Source organism: Cannabis sativa, chromosome 3 (genome assembly GCF_029168945.1).
Source record: "Cannabis sativa cultivar Pink pepper isolate KNU-18-1 chromosome 3, ASM2916894v1, whole genome shotgun sequence".
NCBI lineage: Eukaryota > Viridiplantae > Streptophyta > Magnoliopsida > Rosales > Cannabaceae > Cannabis > Cannabis sativa.
The window spans coordinates 53,805,565-53,826,241 of NC_083603.1; the positions used below are offsets into that span (position 1 = coordinate 53,805,565).

At 40.4% G+C, this 20,677-nt stretch overlaps 1 protein-coding gene across 1 annotated transcript; it reads left to right on the forward strand.

The window, feature by feature from the left end:
• The first annotated feature begins 19,272 nt into the window (after window positions 1–19,272).
• LOC115708671 ((-)-isopiperitenol/(-)-carveol dehydrogenase, mitochondrial-like) lies at window positions 19,273–20,366 on the forward strand. Its single transcript, XM_030636651.2, has one exon. It carries the CDS (start codon window positions 19,456–19,458, stop codon window positions 20,257–20,259), a length of 804 nt encoding a protein of 267 aa, XP_030492511.2. The 5' UTR covers window positions 19,273–19,455; the 3' UTR covers window positions 20,260–20,366.
• The last annotated feature ends 311 nt before the right edge of the window (window positions 20,367–20,677 follow it).

The following is a 20,677-nucleotide window of genomic DNA, read 5'->3' on the forward strand; positions in this document are numbered from 1 at the left end:
TACTCACCAAGAACATTCTCTGTATTTATAAGGGTGAAACATTCACCAGATACATTCTCTGTATTAAGTACATCCATAAATACGATAGACTCGTGGACTAAGGCTCAGTAACGCCCCAACCACATAAAAATCCTTCTCTAATTTTCTTACAGCTCTATAAACTTATAATATTTTATTAGTTGCCGAAAACCTCGGTCAACATTTTGGTGCTTTCATTGAGAGCTGAAGAAAGCTACTGCAAACATACACTTCGCTTCACAAAAATGGTGGAGACTAGAAGTACTCGTCAACCTCGCCCATTAGAAGATGCTTAGGATCCAAATGAGGAAGATGTAGCCTCAAGAGCAGCTGAGGGTTCTGAGGAAGAAGAAGGAATTCCCGAATATGACTACGAGGGAAACCTCGATGAGTATGCCTACGACGAAGGTAGCTACTCAGAGTTGGTGCTTCTCAGGCAAAAAGCTATCGATCACGAAGCCGAGATCGAAGCCCAGAAAGCACAAAACCAAAAAATGCAAGAAGTGATGCTGGCCATGCAAAAGGCCATGGAGGCGGCTGGCATTCACATGCATCCCAATGCAGTAACTGCTGGACTTGGCAAGGAACCAGAGGAATCCTCGCCTAGTGCCCAACAACAGAAGTGTATGGAGCCTAGCCCCATAAGGTATTCTGCTGAAGGGAACCAAAAGAAAAACCCTACCTCTACTCCAGGGCGAAAGAAAAAGGCGCAGGATCCGCGAAAGGTCCGCTCGGATTTCCCTGAAGGGAAAGGTCCGCAGAGGGGCAAGCTCCAAAAAGGAAGTCTTGGCCCTCAGGATCGAGAGGACCGAAAAAGCATTTCCGTGCACCAAGAGCCCGGAGGTAGAGGAAGAAAAGGACAGAGGTGTCCTCCCGTTGAACTGAGAAATCAAATCAATGGGAACCAAGGTGACCTCCGGGATCACCTTGACCAAAAAAGATACGGGCCCGCGGCCTCCACGGGTACGTTGAATGAAGGAATTTTGGCAGAACTCGCCATACTTAGAAAAGACATTGCCCGAGTCTCCCGAAGGCAAAAAGGGGATGACTCCGACTCAGATTGCGATGACCGGGAGCCATGTGCTAGGCACATCCTGGAGGTGGAGCTCCCCAAGAACTTTAAGATGCCCAAAATGGCAGCTTATACCAGGAACTCTGATCCAAGCGACCACTTGTCACGGTTCAACCGTGTCATGACAGTCATGAGAGTCAGCAATGACGCAAAATGTCTGTGCTTCCCACTTACTTTAAGTGGGTCCACGGAGGAATGGTTCAAGAAACTAGAACCAGGATCCGTGGGCTGTTGGAACAAGTTACAGACCAATTTCCGGAGACAGTTTGTCGCCGCAAGAAAGGTCAACTTGGAGGTCAGTGCCTTGACTAACATCAAGCAACTGCCCACCGAGACCTTGAAAAACTATATAAAGAGGTTCCGAGAGGAGGCCTCAAAAACTAAGAAAGTTGATGACGGACAGCAGCTTGCGCTTCTCCAGGTAGGCATCCGTAGAGGGACTCCCTTCTGGAATGAACTACAACAAGAGGGGGCTGCTAGCCTTCAGGACTTCCAGAAGAGAGTCCAAAAATATATCAACCTTGAAGAAGCCCAAATAGTGGCCTATGGAGGATACTATCCCACCGGGATAGCAGGGTACATGCCCGCAGTGCGCCCTCGGGTGCGCCCGACCGCGGCTCCACCGATAAGCGGCATACAGTTCTCTGCCACCCCCGGGTATAGTCAGGGCCAGGCTTTGGCGCCAGCATCATCCCATTTTGGAAACCCCTTAGTGATGAATGGACAAGCTCCCTCGCACTCCGCTCCGACCGCTAGCCTGGCAGGCCCTTCCCAGGGCTCGAGGAGTAAGAGATCCTCCAAAGGCAGCACCCGGACGGGGGAGAAGCGCGAGAAAAGGGGGTACACTCCCCAGTACACCCAGTACACGGAGCTGACGGATTCCCAAGAGCGTGTGTACTTTGCTACTAGGCAAAATACGCACTACCGGAGACCGCACCCGTTGTACAAAGATAGCTCCCGGAGAGATCCGAGCAAAAGATGCGAGTACCACAACGACATTGGTCATAGCACCAACGAATGCAAGAATCTCAAGGACGAGATTGAAAACCTGATCCGATTGGGCCACCTCTATGAGTGGATCAAGAATAGGCTGCCTCACCTCAATTCGGGCCAGGCGACAGGGGGTGTGCCCCAGGGAACACCATGGGGTACAGTAGGAGCATTGGCTCCAGCTGCTCCCGCGGGAGATGCCCAGCACATCCCCGGTCTGCCACCCAGACCCAACGGGAGGGTAGCCATGATCTCCGGAGGTCCCCATATTGGAGGAACTACTCGCAAGGAGCTAAAACGGTACGCGGGGGCCGTGAAACACAATGAGGTTTGGGAGGTTACTCAACTCCCAGCTCAAAGGCCCCGGCTGATGGATCAACCCATCACATTCACGGAAGAAGATGCCAAGGCGGTGCGCTTTTCTCATCATGACCCGTTGGTCATAGAGACCTCCATCGCTAATAAAGTGGTGGCCAGAGTCTTGATTGACAACGGAAGTTCCGTGAACTTACTCTTCAGGGAGGCATTCACTGCAATAGGCCTGACGGACCGAGACCTTTCACCCAGTGGGTCCCAACTCACAGGGTTTAATGGAACGACGCTTATCCCAATGGGAAAAGTAAGACTTCCAGTCACCTTGTGTCCGGACACCCCCAGAGCACATTCAAATACTGCACTTTTGTGGTGGTGGACTGTCCAACTGCTTACAACGCGATCCTCGGCCGACCGGCCTTGGTAGATTTTGGCACGGTCACGTCCATTCGGCACCTGTGCCTAAAGTTCCCTACCCAGGAAGCTGGGATCGGGACGGTGAGAGGAAACCAGGGGGAAGCAAGGCAATGTTACAATGTTGCAACCCACCTGCCCGTACTGATGGTCCGGGAAACCATTAAGCCAGAAATGGCTGAGGAAGATGAGTTGGACCCCCGGGTGGGGTCCGAAAAAATTGTAGAACCAATGGAGGATGTCGAGGAACTATCAGTGTGCGACCTCGACTCCACCAAAGTACTCCGGCTGGGAAAAAGCCTAGATCCGGAGGAAAAAGAAAAAATAATAAAAACACTAAAGGGCGCCATCGACATCTTTGCATGGCGCCAAGAGGACATGACTGGCATAAGTCCCCACGTCATCACCCACGTCCTCAACGTCAATCCGGACATGTCGCCAGTCCAACAAAAGCGACGCCCTCTCGACTCGGTGAAAGCCGAGGCTCTGGAGAAAGAGGTGGATAAGCTTTTGACCAACGACATGATCCGCGACGTATACTATCCGGAATGGCTAGCCAATCCGGTCCTGGTGCCCAAGCCGAATGGAACTTGGCGAGTTTGTATAGATTTCACTGACCTAAACAAAGCTTGTCCGAAGGACTGCTTCCCCCTGCCCAGGATCGACCAGATGGTAGACGCCACTTCTGGATTCAAATTACTATCCTTCATGGATGCCTATGCCGGGTATAATCAAATAAAGATGCATACGGCAGACCAAGATGCACTAGCTTCAGGACCGATAAGGGGGTATACTGTTACCTAGTCATGCCCTTCAGACTGAAGAACGCAGGAGCGACCTACCAAAGAATGGTCAACCGGATGTTCAAAGGCCTCCTGGGACGAAACATGGAGGTTTATGTAGATGATATGCTCGTCAAGTCCAAAGCATGCAATATCCATGCAGACGACTTAGAGGAGTGTTTCGCGGTAGTCCTGAGATACGGCATGAAGCTCAACCCAAAGAAATGCACCTTTGGGGTCAAATCAGGGAAGTTCCTGGGCTTCATCGTCAGCCAGAGGGGAATTGAGGCAAACCGGGAAAAAATCCAAGCACTCCTGAGCATGCCATCCCCCAAAAAGCATAAAGATGTGCAGAGCCTAACCGGAAAGGCTGCTGCCCTGAGACGTTTCATCTCACGGTCTACAGACAAATGCATCCCCTTCTTCAACATACTAAAGAAGTGTCAAAAGTTTGAGTGGTCGGACGAATGCGAGGAGGCATTCAAGAAACTAAAAGAACATATGGCCAAGCCCCCTATCCTGTCAAAACCTGTTCTCGGAGAAGACCTATTTCTATACTTGGCTGTCTCCGAGCACGCGGTCAGCGCTGCCCTAGTCCGGGAAGAAGAGAAAACTCAACATCCCGTGTACTATGTTAGCAAGCGCATGATAGGAGCAAAAACGAGGTACCCCATCATCGAAAAGTTGGTCTTTTGCCTCCTAATGGCCTCGAGAAAATTGAGGCCATACTTCCAAGCACATCCGATCAAGGTACTAACCAACCACCCGCTCCGGCAAGTCCTCCAAAAACCTGAAGCATCCGGAAGGCTCCTCAAGTGGGCAATGGTGTTAAGTCAATTCGACGTACACTACGTTCCCCGAATCTCCATAAAAGGCCAAGCCTTGGCAGACTTCATTACCGAATGCAACGAAGCTGAGGCAACTGCAAATATGCCAGTACCATTGGTCCCCACATGGAGAGTGTTTGTGGACGGAGCCTCCAATGAAAATGGATCCGGAGCAGGAGTGGCAATGATATCTCCGACCGGACTGCAACTCCAGGTGGCCCTACGGTTCGACTTCCCAGCTTCGAACAATGAGGCCGAATATGAAGCCCTAATAGCAGGGCTGAAATTAGCAAAAGCCGTAGGAGCCAAAAGAGTGGAAGTCTACAGTGATTCCCAGCTGGTCGTAAATCAGATATCGGGAGAGTACCAAACACGCGGCGAGCGAATGGCCGCATATGTAACCATAGTCCGAGAGCTGCTCCACGAGTTCACGGACTACAAAGTAGAAAGAATCCCCCGGGAAAAGAATGCTCACGCGGACTGTCTGGCTAAGTTAGCTTCAGATAGTGAAATCGAAGGGCTGGGGGTAGTACCAGTGGAACGCTTGTCAGAGCCAAGCATCAAAATAAAAGAGGCCATAACAACAGTTGGGCAAGAACCCAGCTAGATGGTCCCCATCATAGAATACATAACAAAAAGTGAGTTGCCCCAAGAAAGGGCATTGTCTCGAAAGATTCAGTATCAGGCTCATCGTTATGTAATGATGGATCAAATTCTCTACCGAAGAGGACTCAGCATGCCTTATTTAAGGTGTGTATCGGACCCTGAAGCTAGACAAATCATGCTAGAGGTCCACGAAGGGTTCTGTGGAGATCATACGGGAGGACCCAGTCTCTCAAAGAAAATTTTGAGACAGGGATACTTCTGGCCAACAATGAAAAAAGATTGTATAGACTACGTCCAAAAGTGTGATTCGTGCCAAAGGTTCGCGAACATACCGAGAGCTCCTCCCAATGAAATCACCCTGATGACTAGTCCCTGGCCCTTCGCGGTTTTGGGAATAGATCTTATTGGGTCCTTGCCAACAGGAAAGGGAGGAGTAAAGTATGCAATAGTAGCAGTAGACTACTTCACCAAATGGACGGAGGCTGAGCCCATGAAGACTATAACTGCTAAAAAAGCACTAGACTTTGTTATCAAAAACATAGTGTGTCGATATGACCTGCCTCACAAAATAGTCTCTGACAATGGAAAGCAATTTGATTGCGAAGAATTTACTGACTTCTGCAACCAACACAGAGTAGTGAAAAGCTTCTCCGCGGTGGCCAGACCGCAAACAAACGGTCAAGCAGAAGCAGTCAATAAAATCCTAAAGGTCACCCTGAAGAAAAAGCTGCTGGCCTACAAAAACAACTGGCCCGAAGAGTTGCCAAGAGTGTTATGGGCCTTCCGGACGACCCCCAGAACCACGACCGGCCACTCGCCTTTTTCAATGGCGTATGGTTGGGAAGCGATAGTCCCGGTAGAAACGTTATTCCCGTCCCATAGGAAAACGACTTACGATCCAGCCACAAATCAGGCTTTGCTTCAAGAATCTCTGGATCAAGTTGAAGAACTCCGGGACGAGTCTCAAATACGGATGGCAGCTTATCAAAAGAAGGTGACCAAGTATTTTAACTCCAAAGTTAAAAACAGAAAGTTTGCTATTGGGGATATGGTCTTAAGAGGAGTCTTCCCAGCCACCCAAGAACTCGGAGTGGGGGTACTTGGACCAAATTGGGAAGGACCATATGAAATCGAGGACGAAATTGGTTCAGGCACTTACAAGCTAAAAAGGATGGACGAAACTATTGTGCTAAGAGCCTGGAATGCCGATCACCTCAGAAAATATTACCAATAGCCAAAAATGTAACTTAGATTTTGTGTAAAGAGTTTGTACCGTCTAAATGTATACAACCTCCGCATGTTAAATAAAACTGAGTGCCTTAAAAACAAAGTTTCTATGCCACTCAGGGGGATACTAAGGTATACCACACGGACAGACAAAAAACAAACTAAGTAAAACATCCTGACCCAAAGGGCAGGTCAAAATATCCTGACCCAAAGGGCAGGTCAAAAAAGAGTATGCACAAAAAAGAAAAATGAAAAGCATAAGTATAAACATCCTGATCCAAAGGAGAGGTCCAAAAGAAAGGTATGTGCATAAAAAAAGATCATATATAAATATAAAAATCCTAGCCCTAAGGGCAGGTCAAAATATATACAAATGGCCCGGGGACAGGCCTTAAATATTATCTCCCCTTTAAATAAAAAAGAAACAGCTATGTAAATATTGTCTTAAATACAAGAAAATTAGCTGTAAATAAAAAAAAAAGAGTGAAATCCTGGTTGTAATGGGTCAAACTCGAAGCGGCCTAATCAATGCGAGGAGGAAGGCGAGGACCGATGTGCGCCTCCACCATGGCATCAAGCTTTTTCTTCTTCTCCCGGAACTTTGCGATCATCTCCTCGGGTTTGGGGTAGAAGGTAAGCTTGATGTTCTGGCCATTTGTAGACCAGGCCATGAAGACGCCGTCATCAAAACGCTTGGCGCACCGGCTGCAGGAGACAGGAGAAAGAAGCTCATCTCTTTTTGCCTTCTTTGAGGCTTGGTCTTTGAAGTCTCTGAGCTCCTTCAGCTCTGCGGCCAGGTTGGCCCTGGATTCCAAGTTTGCCCGGTGAGTTTCCTCTAAGGACCTCACCTTGGCAGCCATTTCATCTAAGGCTTCCCTGGCCTCCCGAAGCTCTCGCCTGGCCTTAGTAGTGGCTTCGCCCTCCGTCCTCAGCTCCTCTTGGTGCCTGGCCTCCAGCCTATCTCTCCGAAGGGCCTCCTCCCGGATCATTGCCTCTGCCTGCGCTTCCCTCTGCTTGGCCTCTTCCTTACTGGCCTTGGCAAGGGCCTCCCGGCGCTCAGCATCCTCCTGATAAAGCCGCCTTTCAGCAGTAAGGTCCTGAAGGAGTTTCCTAACTTCATCCATGTCCCCAAAATCGGACAGGACGAAGCCATGATTAATTATGTTCTTGGAAAGGCGGCCGGCCTCAGCAGCAAGCTAGGAAAGAATACAAGTATAAGTAAGAATCTCCAAGAAAAAATAATAAGGAGAAAAATAAACTACAAAATACTTACCACAGTGAGGGAGTGGCTGAGATCCTGGACTTGGAAGATGGAGTTCAAGGATGCACAAGCAGCGAACCGCCTGGGTGCACACCGGGTGAGTTGGGACGCAAACTCGCCGGTCATCTCCGCGACAAAGGGAGCTAAGGTGGGCCCGAGGAAACGACCGAACCAATTCGACAAGGGATCCAAATTTAAATCCCACGGATTCTGGTATTCCGGGTTGTTGAGAGTATTTTGCATCTCAACTCGCAAGATCCTCTTCAGGGCCTCCACCTCAGCATACCCCCGGGAGTATTCATCCATGGCGTGGTTGTGTTTAGCTATCCGGAGCTCCTGTCTCGCCTCATCTCCAGGAACCGGAGTCAGCACAATATTGGGAGGGGCAGTGTGTTCCTCCATCTCGGGAGAGATCCCGCCATCAAGACCGTGGGCGGGGGTATCAGATCTCCGTTGCCGTTTGGGCTCATCCTGGGCAACCATTTTGCCCTTGCGTTTGCGAATCAGAGCAAATTCAGAAAAAATTGAGCCTCTCTCTCTCTCCCTATCTTTAGCCGCCACTTCCCTCTTCTTTTCTTCTTCAATATTTCGAAATTCTTAGTGTGAGAATAGTGCCCACACATAGCAAGTGATACCTCAATCATAATGAGGAAGATCGTGAAGAAAGACATTCAGCAAGAAGGAGTTTCAGCACTAAAGAATCAGAGAAAGAGATCCAAGTTTAGATATTGATAATGCTCTGCTACAGAAAGGAATCAAGGGCTAGATATCTGAACGGAAGGAGTCATTTAATTCCGCTGCACCCAATGTAAGGTTTGTTAAACTTTATACGTGTTTATTTCATCGTTTTAGAAAGTTCATATTTAGGGTGTTAATCAACATACTTGTGAGTAGATCTAAGATCCTGGTAAAATAATTTCCAACAGCACTTTCCTTTTTGCTTTGCATTTGGATTAGCAGCCTTTTTCTTATTAGCCATTTTAATAGTTTTAAGAGGCTTCTTGCTATTCTTCCAATTCTTCTTTTTGCTGGGTTTCGAAGCAAAGGCAAAGTTTGCCTCAACCTTGGCCGTACCATTAGCAGTGCCCGAACTAGGAGCTTTAGTTCATCCTTTTTGTGGTCCTCCAATCAAATTTTCAAATGTCTGAAGGTTGTTGATTAACTCGTGGAAGTCAAAATCCAACTTGTTCATGACATAATTTGATGCAAAGAGCAAAAAAGCTGGAGTCAAACTATTCAAGATCAAACTCACTTGAGTTGTCTGATCTATAATAGCTCTATGATTCTCAGCCTCTTGGAAGTAACTAGTCATTTGGAGCAGGTGATCACGCACGTTTTGATGAGGTTTCATCCATGCATTGATGAAATTCTTGGTCACCTCAAAACGAGCTTGAATTGATGCTATCCCAAATAGTTCAGTCAACTGGTTCATGATATTTGCAGCCGTGAGAGTATTGGCAAACCTTGTTTTCAAGGTGTCGACCATGCTAGGCAGCATAAAGTACCGAGCTTTGTTGTTAGCATTCTGCCAACGCTTGAACTTTTCCTTGACTGCCTTGGTCGCATTCTCACCTAGCTGCTCACGAGCCTCTTCAGTCAACACAAACAGGGCATTTTCACCAATGAGAGCAATGTTAATCTCTGTGCCTGAAAATATATGTCGAAATATTTTTATTCAATTATTTTATGGCGGTATTCGTTATACTTATAATATTATCTCTGTAAATAAAATTTTTGAATAGTTTATAGTGCCGAAAATACGTTTGAAGTTTTTTGAACAAGCGTGGTAAACTAGAATATCAATAACTCTATTTTCGACATTGCAAATTATTCAGAATTTTTTAAAAGATTTATAAAGATGATACTATAATTATAACTATAAAAAAAAATTAAAAAAAATAATATTTTCAAATATAATTTTGAACATAAAAATTGATGAAAAAATTGTAATAAAATATTATAGGGCAAGACTATAGTAGAACCTAGCAAAAGTTCCCTACCGGTGGGGAACTTTTTTTTACCATTGATTTTAGATCATGTGGTTATTATGATGTAAGGTGTATACTCTTACGATAGGACTGCTTGTATACGATTAAAACTTTATACATATTATAATAATATTTAATTATATTTATTTTCTAAAAAAATAATATTAATAATTAAAAATTTTATTAATTTTTGTTTTGAATTATTTTTTTTTAAAGTTATTTTGAATTTTTTTAAAAAAGTTATTTTGAATTATTTTTATATTGGTATTTATTTTCAAAAAAGAATTATTTTCTCGAAACTCATTTTTTTGGCTTCTTATTTTTTGGCTTCTTATTTTTTGGCTTTTCATAATTTACTGATGGTTTTTTTTTTTTTTTTTTTTTTTTTTAATGTTTACACCTAGTCTTTTCTTTGTTTTGCTTTTAGGCTGTGTGTGATTCTGGTGTTATTGACTGTTTTTTCAGTGGTTTTTATTTTGTTATTTGGCTGCTCTTTTGAGACGCCACTTATAAAAAAAATTAATTAATTCGGTTTGATATTATTTTTTCTACCAAAAAAATTGAGTAAGAGAAGCAAGTTGGTACGGTTCCAATTAAAGAGCATATAAAATCATTCAAGCGATTCGATATCAGAAGAATTTTTGAAAATAAATATCTATATAAAAATAATTTAAATTAATTTTAGAAAATAATAATAATAATAATTAAAAAATAAAATTTAATAATTTTTTAATTATTAATATTATTTTATTTTTTAAAATAAATATATTATTAAAATATTATTATAATATGTATAAAGTTTTAATTGTATACAAGCAGTCCTATAGTAAGAGTATATACCTTACTTCATAATAATCACAAGATCTAAAATCAACGGTTAGAAAAAAACTTCCCTACCGGTAGGGAACTTTTGCTAGGTCCTACCATAGTATTACCCAAAGAGGAGTGCTAAGAACACCCTCTATCACACTCTCTTTTGCGCTCTCTATCTAATTTGATGACAAATGTCATCTTTTAATTAATGTTTAGTTTTACTTAATAATTAGTCATAATATTATACTTTTATTACAATAATACCATTCTAACTAACTTACTCAAATAACTTTTATTTATTTAAGAGAAAAAAATATTTAGACAAAAAGCCATAATAAAAAAATAAAAAAAATAAGCTAAGTTATAAAATGTTACATTTATTTAGAAAATGAGAAATTTTATTTACACTCCAAAAACTTTTAAAGACAGACACTTCATTTTATTAATTTTTTATGTTATATAAAATTTATATCTTTGATGAAGCTAAGATTTTTTTTAACTTTTTTCTTCAATTTATATTCTTAAAACATATATCTATCAAATAAAAATAATTTTTATTTTAAATATTATGATCAAAAAATTATATAAAATTTTATTAGCAAAAAAAAAAAAAAATCTATACATTGTTTAAAAAAAATATGAAAATAAAATTAAAATAAATATTAAAATTAACACAAAATAATGTAAGGAAAAAAAATTAAAAAAAAAATATTAAGAATAATTTTTAAAATTATTTTAAACTTCATTTTCTTAAATATTGGGATGTACTTATCATATTGTAGGGTGCAAATAGAACTCTGCTTGAAAAATTTAGTGATAATATTATAATCAATACTCTAAATAATACAACTCTACTAGACTTACGTCTTCCACAAAATATTAGAAAATAAATTATTAGTCTTAAAAAACCAATCACAAAAAATTAATGCATATATATATATATATTAATAAGGGGAATTACCCCATATATATACTATTTTTTCTTAATTTTTTTTTTTTTCAAATTTACGGTTTAGATTTCTAAAGTAATTTTTCTGGTAGTTTTTATGTGGGTCGCTATACGATTTTTGGTTTCGATTTAGGTTGCTCTGCTAGTTGCAATAGAGGTTTATATGTAAAATTCCGTAAAAATGTAAAAAAAAAATTGTTTGAAAGTGTAAAAATGAAAAAACTCCTAATAATAATATATCTTTTTTGTTTTCCTTCCTCTTCAATTTTTTTTTTATTTTAATTTTTTATATTTTGTTTATTTTTATTTTTTTTATACACATATTAAATTATAAATTAATAACTATACATGTCACAAATTTGAGAAAATATTTATTTTCTTATGTACTGCTATTGATAGATGACATAGATATATTTTTTTAAAAAATAAAAATAAAAAATAGGTTATATGTAAATATGTGCACATTAATGTTATATATAGAATATTATATATTGCACTAAAAACAATCAACAATAATATAACTTTATACACATATTGCAATACTAATTATATATTTATATAGATAGTATACTTATGTGAGATGTGGCATAAGGTGTTAAATTTTTTTTTTTTTTGAAAAGGCTCTTTTTTATTAATTAAGAGGAATTAACAAAATATATGTAACAATAAAAAACTTATATATGTGTATTTTGCTTATTTATTTATTTCTTTTTATTATGACTTGTTTTCTTTAAAATATTTAATTTACAATAAATCAAAAATTATTTGAGTAAATTAGTGGGACTGACATAGTTGTAATAAAAGGATAATATTATGACTAGTTATTAAGTAAAATTTAATCTTATTTAAAAGATGACATTTATCATTAAATTAATTAGAGAGTGCAAAAGATAGTGTGATAGAGAGTGTCCTTAACACTCCTCTTACCAAAATATTATAATTAGTATTCCTCTAAAAAGAAAAAGTATTTTGTGGGCCAGCCACTTATTCATAAGGTGTAAGAGCATGTGAAGTATATTAGAGCAGCTCCAAAAAGACTGCAAATTGATAGTTTAGTGTATATAATTGATCCAAAGAGGCAGCAAATTGAGCAGCAAATTGTATGATTCTCTACAGTGCACCGTGCACTGTAGACACGGCATGTTGGTTTTTTTTTTTTTTTAATTTTTTTAATAATTTAATTAATATTTATATATATTTATATTATTATATTTGTAAAATTAAGAATTATTTTTTGGGAAATTTTTTAATACACATTTTTAAAAGTGATGTACGAATTTATTCTTATTTATTTCGGCACCCGACAAACTTTTTTAGTCTATTTTTTTTATATAGTAGTGTATATTATAATTATTTAAGACATCCTGTAAAATTTAAAATAATTTAGAAAAATTTAATACGCCGAAAATAATGCACTTCTTTAAAAGTGGTGCACTGATTTACTCTTACCTGTTTCGGCATTCGGGAGACTGGTTTAGTTTTTTTTTTTTTTTTTTTTTTTTTTATGGTCGTGTACATTATAGTTATTTAAAACATCTTGGAAAATTTTAAAAAATTTAAAAAAATTTAACATGCCGAAAATAAAATTCAAACTTTCTGTTGCGTGACTCTTTTATTTAGAAGAATACATTGTAAAAGCACCTTATAATATTTTTTTGTGTAAATTTAAATGTGAATATCATAAATTATTTTTTCTTTTAATTATAATTTAAGTAAAAATTTATTATATTTTTTTTAAATTAAACAATAAAAATAATTTTTAAAATTGAACATAATTAATATGATATTATTTTTTTATTTTATTATAAAATTAATATAATAATAAAAAATATTTTTTTTAGTGTAATTTTTGGTGTTGTGGTTGGAGTAGAAATAATTTTTGATACCAAATTTAGTGATAATGTAACACTAAATTTAGTGTCTCCTTGGATATCCTCTTACATACATATCCGAGTGCCATTCCGCTATAGTACATGGAATCGCTGGCCTATATAATATTCTTTTAAGTTTAATAACCCTATATTTTTTTTTTTTTGACAAAAGGATATTCATTAAACGAAAAAACTACAAGAGTTTAGGCAAGTCCGCCTTTAAAAAGGTAGACGCACAAGAGGGAAAATCTCCCAACCAAAACTTGTTACAATTTGAAGAAAGAGCCAATTTGGCTAAAGAATGAGCAGCCTTATTGTTTTGCCTCCCTATATGGGTCACAGATTTGCAATGGGAGAAAATAGGGGAGTCCTTGATTTCCTCTAGAAGAGCGCTCCAATCTGTTTTGAATTTCTTGTTACCATTCAGAACCTCCGCCACACGAAGACAGTCGGTGTTGATTATGAACGGCACAGCCCCTGTTTTGACCGCCAGATGAATACCCATTCGGACAGCCAATGTTTCAGCTGCTTCAACTGAGAAATCGCCAGACTGATGATGAGTTTCTGCTGCAATAACAGCCCCTTCAAAGTTCCTTATCAAAGCACCTAAACCGATTCTCAGTTCCGAATGTTGAAGACTTGCATCACTATTGATACAATAGTAGTCCTTAGGAGGCGCTTCCCAGCCGAGGGGAGAAGAGTGGCTGGCTGTATTGTTGATGTCCGTTGTGTGATGTCTAGACAGCATGAAATTGGCTTCCAATTGGGCCCATTCTATCCACTTCTCAGTTGTGGGGAGATGCAAATTTAGCCTTTTCTTATTCCTTCTATTCCAAATAAGCCAAGACATAATGAGGAAAAAAAGAAAGTCATCCTTAGATACCTGTTGCTGAATGTGAATTAGCATGTCTAATGCTTTGTTTCGGCTGTGTTTTATGGTTGGCCATATCGTGAAATTCCGCCAAATGTTTTTAGCTGAGGTGCAATACCAAAGACTGTGTTCTATGGTCTCTTCTTCCTGATTACACCAGCAGCAGAGGGGATTAACATCCATTCCCCGGGCCCTCAAATTCATGTTAACCGGGAGCCATCCATTGCAAACTCTCCAAATGAAATTTCTTACCTTCGGTGGAGCCTCAAACTTCCATATACCACGCCACCATTTCTTAGCATCATTGTCATTCGACGTACCTGCTATTTGTTCGTTGTTAGTGCCCACCTTGTATCCACTACTCACGGTATAGCAGCCATCCGGGGTGTAGTGCCAAATCAAATCATCATTTTGGGTTGTCGAACCAGAGGTTATTCCTAATATCAATGGAACATCATCCGGGTGAAAGCATTCTTCTATTTTTTGGGTGTTCCAATGACCGTCTTCGTCTTTGATGGTGTTAATCGTGGTCCCTTGGGGAACATGAGCAGGAGTACGAAGAGAGAAGGTGGAAGGGCGAGGGAGCCACTTATCCTCATTTATGCGAACGTCTCTTCCGGCCATGACCCTCCAACGAATACCTTTATCAATTATTTGCCTTCCCCATAGGATACTTCTCCACATATAAGACCCGAAACCCCCAACTTTAGCTTCCAAAAAGTTTGAATTCGTGTAGTAGCATGCTTTTAGCACTCTAGCAAGCATTGAGTGAGGGTTATTGATGATCTTCCACCCTTGTTTGGCTAGAATAGATTGGTTGAACAGCTCTAGATTTTTAAAACCCATTCCCCCCTTTTCCTTTGGCTTACAAAGCTTTTTCCAATTCCCCCAATGAGTTTTTTGTTTAGTATCCGAAGACCCCCACCAAAAACGAGCCATCATTGCATGGATATCCTTGATTAGTTCCTTGGGAAGCCGGAAACAACTCATGATGTATGTTGGGATTGCTTGAATGATGGCTTTTAACAAGATTTCCCGCCCGGCTTGAGAGAATAAACTAGCTTTCCACCCTTGAAGTTTTGTTCTTATTTTGGTACGAATGTCTTCAAAAACTTCTTTTTTTTTCTTCCCAACTGAGGCCGGTATCCCCAGGTATTTTGTATGGCAGTCCACCAACTTCACTCCCAATATTGCAGCAAGAAGTATGCCATCTCCATGATTTATCTGTTTACCTACACACAATTCAGACTTGTCAAAATTTATTCTTTGGCCCGAGAGCAAAGAGTATTCATCTAATATTGATTTCAAGCTTTGACAATCTGAAGGAGTAGCATCTAGAAATATGAAGCTGTCATCCGCAAAGAAAAGGTGCGAAAGTTTGATGTTGTCTCGGCCAAACCTGAGCCCATGAAGTCTATTGGCTCTCTCGGCTTCCTGGATGAGGCAAGACAGCCCTTCTGAACAAAGTAAGAACATGTATGGTGATAGGGGGTCTCCCTGTCTAAGGCCACGGCTAGGATGGATTTGGCCACTAACGTCTCCATTAAGAAGTATTGAGAAGGAAATTGATTTTATGCAATTCATAATCTTATCCACCCAACGCTTGTCATATCCCAAACATATCATCATTGTTTCAAGGAACCGCCACTCGACTCTATCATAGGCTTTCGACATATCTAGCTTGAGAGCCATCTTTCTTCCATTTCCAAATCGGCCTTTTTTCATGCAATGAAGGCTTTCAAATCCCAAAATGGCGTTATCTTGGATGAGACGACCCCTAATAAATGCACTTTGATTTTCCGAAATGACTTCTTTAAGACTATCCTTCATCCTATTGGCAAGACATTTTGCTATAATCTTATAGCTTACATTGCAAAGACTTATAGGCCGGTAGTCCCCAACTTGTTTTGGTTGTCTGATTTTTGGGATGAGACAAAGGAGAGTCTTATTGAGTTGTCTACAGTCCTTGTTATTGTTGAGTATGTCCAAGCAAACCTTTGTGATGTCCCTTCCTATAACTTCCCAATGCTTCTCATAGAAGAGTCGAGGCATCCCATCTATTCCGGGGGCTTTCATAGTGTTAATTTGAGATAAGGCAAGTTGAATATCAGCTGCTGTAAAATCTGTTAGCAGCCGTTCATTTTGGATTCTGCTGAGGCGTAACGGTACAAATCGCTGAAGGGTTTCGGTTGTGGCTTGACCACCATCCGTTGCTGAGAAAAGATCTTGGAAATGGTCACAAATGGTGTTTTCTATGTCTTCTTTAGAGCTCCTCCAGATCAGATTTTTATCAAACAGTCCATTAATTCGATTCTTTTTCCGCCTTGATGTTGCTTTTTGGTGAAAATATCTTGTGTTGCGGTCACCATGGGCTAACCAAATAGCTCTACTCCTTTGTTTCCAAAACAATTCTTCTTTTGCTAGCTGATCATTGAGGTCTTTTTCTATCATTTTAAGCTTGGTGAAGCCATCGGGTGAGTGTTCATTCGAGTACTTTTCCACCTCTTTTTTTAGATCTTTTATTTTGGCAAGGTTGGTCTTTCTTTGGATTTTATTCCATTGATCTAACATAGTACCACAGTTATTTAGAATCTCATCAAGGTCTGTTGCCGAGGTAATGCTATTGCCTTCCTTCCATATGTCTTCAATTATTTTTTGGCACTCTTCCTTGTCTGCCCAAGCCTTTTCGTAATGAAATCGGTATCCCCATCGTTGTTTCTTTTGGTCTCCACAAGGAATTGTATTGAAGGTTAGTAATAAAGGGCTGTGATCCGAACACCATCGGCTAAGGTGTTTGACTTTAGCTATAGCATATATCTTCCACCAATTATTGTTCACCATCACACGGTCCAACCGTTCATAGATCATGTTGGCAGCCCTTCCATTGCACCAAGTAAATTGGCTGCCCTCATAGTCTATTTCTCGCAATGCACAAGTGTCAATGGCATGGTTGAAGTTTTTCATGAGATATCCCGGTTTCCCGCCACCTCCAAGCTTCTCATGAATCCCCCTAATCTCATTAAAATCCCCCCCACATAGCCAAGGACCGTTGTGATTCCTTGCTATCCTCTTAAGAAGTTGCCACGAATGTTTTCTTTGAGAAGGATCGGGGTCCCCGTAGAACCCAGTAAAACGCCAAGCAAGGTCTTCTTCCTTATTGATCCAAGCATCAATATGGAAGTCGTTAAAAGAATTCAAGTGAACTGTGAACGGCTCCTTCCACAAAAGAGCCAACCCCCCACTCTTGCCCTTAGCATCTACACAGAAACAGCCCTCAAACCCCAAACGGATGCGAATTGTCTCCAAGTAATTGCTTTTTGAACGGGTTTCAGAGAGAAACACTATACCAGGTTGATGATCTTTCACAATATTGGCCAAAGCAGTGGTAGTCCAAGGGTTGCCAAGTCCCTGGACATTCCAAAATAGGGAATTCATTGTTCTCGGCGACCCTGCCCAGCAGAGTTCGCCGATTCTTGGTTTTGGACAGAGGTTGAATCGTTGAACAACGAAACTTCCCCTGTAAGTGATTCAGTGTTTATTCCCTGTGACATATTATCCTTTGAGTTGCTCTTCCTTTCTTCTACTCTGTCTTGGTTCACCTTTTGTTTACTGCTTTTCTTTGTAACAAACTTCCTTCTTCTTTCTCTTGTGCCTTTTTGCGGAATTAAACTGCCAGTGTCAAAGCTTATTGGAACCTCCACAAGGTTGGATTCCATTTCCTTGCTCAAGAATTCAGATGCCATGGTTCTTGCTTTGCATATCCTTTCCCCCATCTGCTTTGTAATTGCCCCATTGTTGAGTTCATCCCCCATTCTTTTCCGAATTCCACTGCCCGAATGTTCCATCTGATTATGGGATCTTGTGGCCTCATTCATTGCATCCAGTATTGCATCCGATTGAATAAAAGAATCAGTTAGATGGATATTATTAGCATATATACTTTTTTGTTCATAATTATGAAATAAAGGGGCTGTCTCAATATTACCTTGTACTGGTTTAGTACTGGTTTGTGTGACCCCTCTCTCTTGTGCTTTCTGATCTGTGTCATTCATGGAGTGAGTCCTTTGATTGCCAGGGAGTTCTCGAAGGTTTTCTGTGTTTGGTTCATTGTAGTGATTCTGTTCCACCCTTACACCTGAATCCACTTTTAGCCAAGAACCAAAGATTGGTCTCGCCTCTCCATCTTCATGAATTCCCGTAGCTTTAGGTTCCTTGCATTGACGCATTTCATGGCCTATTCTGCCACAATTAAAGCACATATATGGCAGTCTATCATACTGAAATTGGAGCCAAATTCGCCGTCCTTCGTGGGGGAATAGGTATCCTGGGAATAGTTTGGAATGAATGGAGTTCTGGGCTTTGAATTTGAAGAAACCATTGACAGCAATTCGGTTAACATCCGCTTCTTGAATGTCAATGATGTCCCCTGCCATTCCTGCCAGTCGTAACATGTTTGCTTTAGTTATTGCCTTTATTGGAAGGTTTAGAACACGACCTGAGATTGTGAAGGAACTTAAGGTCGTTTCCCAGTCCGTCGGTATGCCTTGCATCCTTTCCAAGATGAGAAAACCAGCATTAAGAACCCAAGGGGATTTTCCCAGAATCCTTTCCAAATGGCTGTTCGTTTTGAACGAAAGAACCAAGAACACTGCTGTGGTCGTGTTTTTCTTGATTTTTAAATCCCAATCGGTGTCCCCTAAATTCCAGAGGCGGCATAGAATGTTCTTGAGTAAAGAACGGCTAAATGGCTTCATTGTACAGAGTCTGCCAATGAGGCAGGATTTCCCGATATCTGCAACTCCTTCTTCATTAATTTCCCATCCGTCTTCGTCGGTTACCGTCAGTTTGCTGGTGCGCGAGAGCAACTCCTCCATTTGTTCCATGCTTGTTGAGCACATCTTGTGATTAGGCTCTTCCGAAGAGAGCATGGGATTTCAGTCGCGAGGGATTTTTTGATTTTTTCTATCAACGTTTAAGCTTCTTACCTTTTTTACTATCAAAGATGAGTATCAATTGAATCGGGATAATAACCCTATATTTAATATAGTAATTAATTTAATATCATATAAATTACAAATCATTGAAATTCGGACAAAAAAAATTTATTATTGTCATAATATCTTTTGTAAGTTGTTTTTTTTTTTTTAATTAAGTTGATAATGATTGTGTTAAATTTCCTAAAATATTCAATATTCTATATTTTTTTACATTCGCCGTTAATTAAAAATATCTTAAAATTCCTTCAAAAAAAAAAAAAAATCTTAAAATAAAAAATAATTAAATAATGTGAAAGAGAGCAGAGAAGACTGAAGGGAGTTTAATCCCATACTTCCTTTCTTTCTCCCATAAAGCCTTATATTGATGATGATCAGTAACATAGCTCTATAAAAGCCCTACCCATATGTCTATATCAATTATCAACTCAATTAATACAGAATCATTATACAAAAACCTATGACGGAACACTCACCACTAACCCCCAAAACCAAGCTTCATGGCAAGGTGGCTGTCGTCACCGGTGGAGCCAGCGGCATCGGAGAAGCCACGGCTCGAAAGTTCGCTGCTGATGGAGCACGCGCCGTCGTTATTGCAGATATCCAAGACGAGAAAGGCCAAAACGTGGCCGCATCAATCGGCCTGGAACGCTCCACCTACGTCCACTGCGACGTGACCGACGAGGCTCAAGTCGCAGCCCTCATCGACTCAACGGTCCAAAAGTACGGTCAAGTCGACGTGATGTTCAGCAACGCCGGGGTGCCTTGCGAGTCGGATCAGACGATTCTGGATTTGGATCTGGTGGCGTACGATAAGGTGTTTGCGGTGAACGCGAGGGGGATGGCGGCGTGTGTGAAGCACGCGGCGAGGGCGATGGTGGAGGGTGGAGTGAGGGGGAGCGTGATATGCACGGCGAGCAATCTGGCGAGTATAGGAACTGAGAAGTACACGGACTACACTATGTCGAAGCACGCCGTTTTGGGGCTGGTGAGGTCAGCGAGTCTTCAGCTGGGGGCGCGTGGAATTCGCGTGAACGCGGTTTCGCCGGGGCCGTTGAGGACGCCTTTGCTGAAAGCGTTTATAGATGTGAGTGAGGAGGAGCAGGATAAGATGATTGAGGCTTCGTTATCGCTGAAGAATGGAAGGACTCCGTCGGTGGAGAACGTGGCTGATGCGGTGTCGTTTTTGGCTTCAGATGAGTCTGAGTTTATCACTGGCCATAATCTTGCCGTCGACGGTGGTTATATTCATCATCCACCCTAAGATTATTCTATTACTGCTAGTTTAGTAAGTAAATAAATAAAAATGTGTGTTTATTGTCTTCAGTTTCACTTCATATTTGGCATTGCAGATTTTAATAATTTTTTTGACTTCTCAATTAGTTAAATTATTTTGGGATAATTGCGGCAAAAATCCTTAAAAATTTGAGGTTGATGCCGATTAGTCCTTAATTTTAAAAATGGGCGGTGAAAATGCTTAAGGTCTCAATTTTTGTTTGTCCGTTGGTTTTTTTTTTCTAACGGATTCGTAAAACCTAAATAAAGTGCCACGTGTCAATTTTTTATTTTTTATTGGTCTAAATAATAATTTTAATTAAAAAAATTTAAAATAAAATAAAAAACTAAAAAATATATTTTAAAATTATAAATTTATTTTATTTTATTTTATTTTATTTTTAATT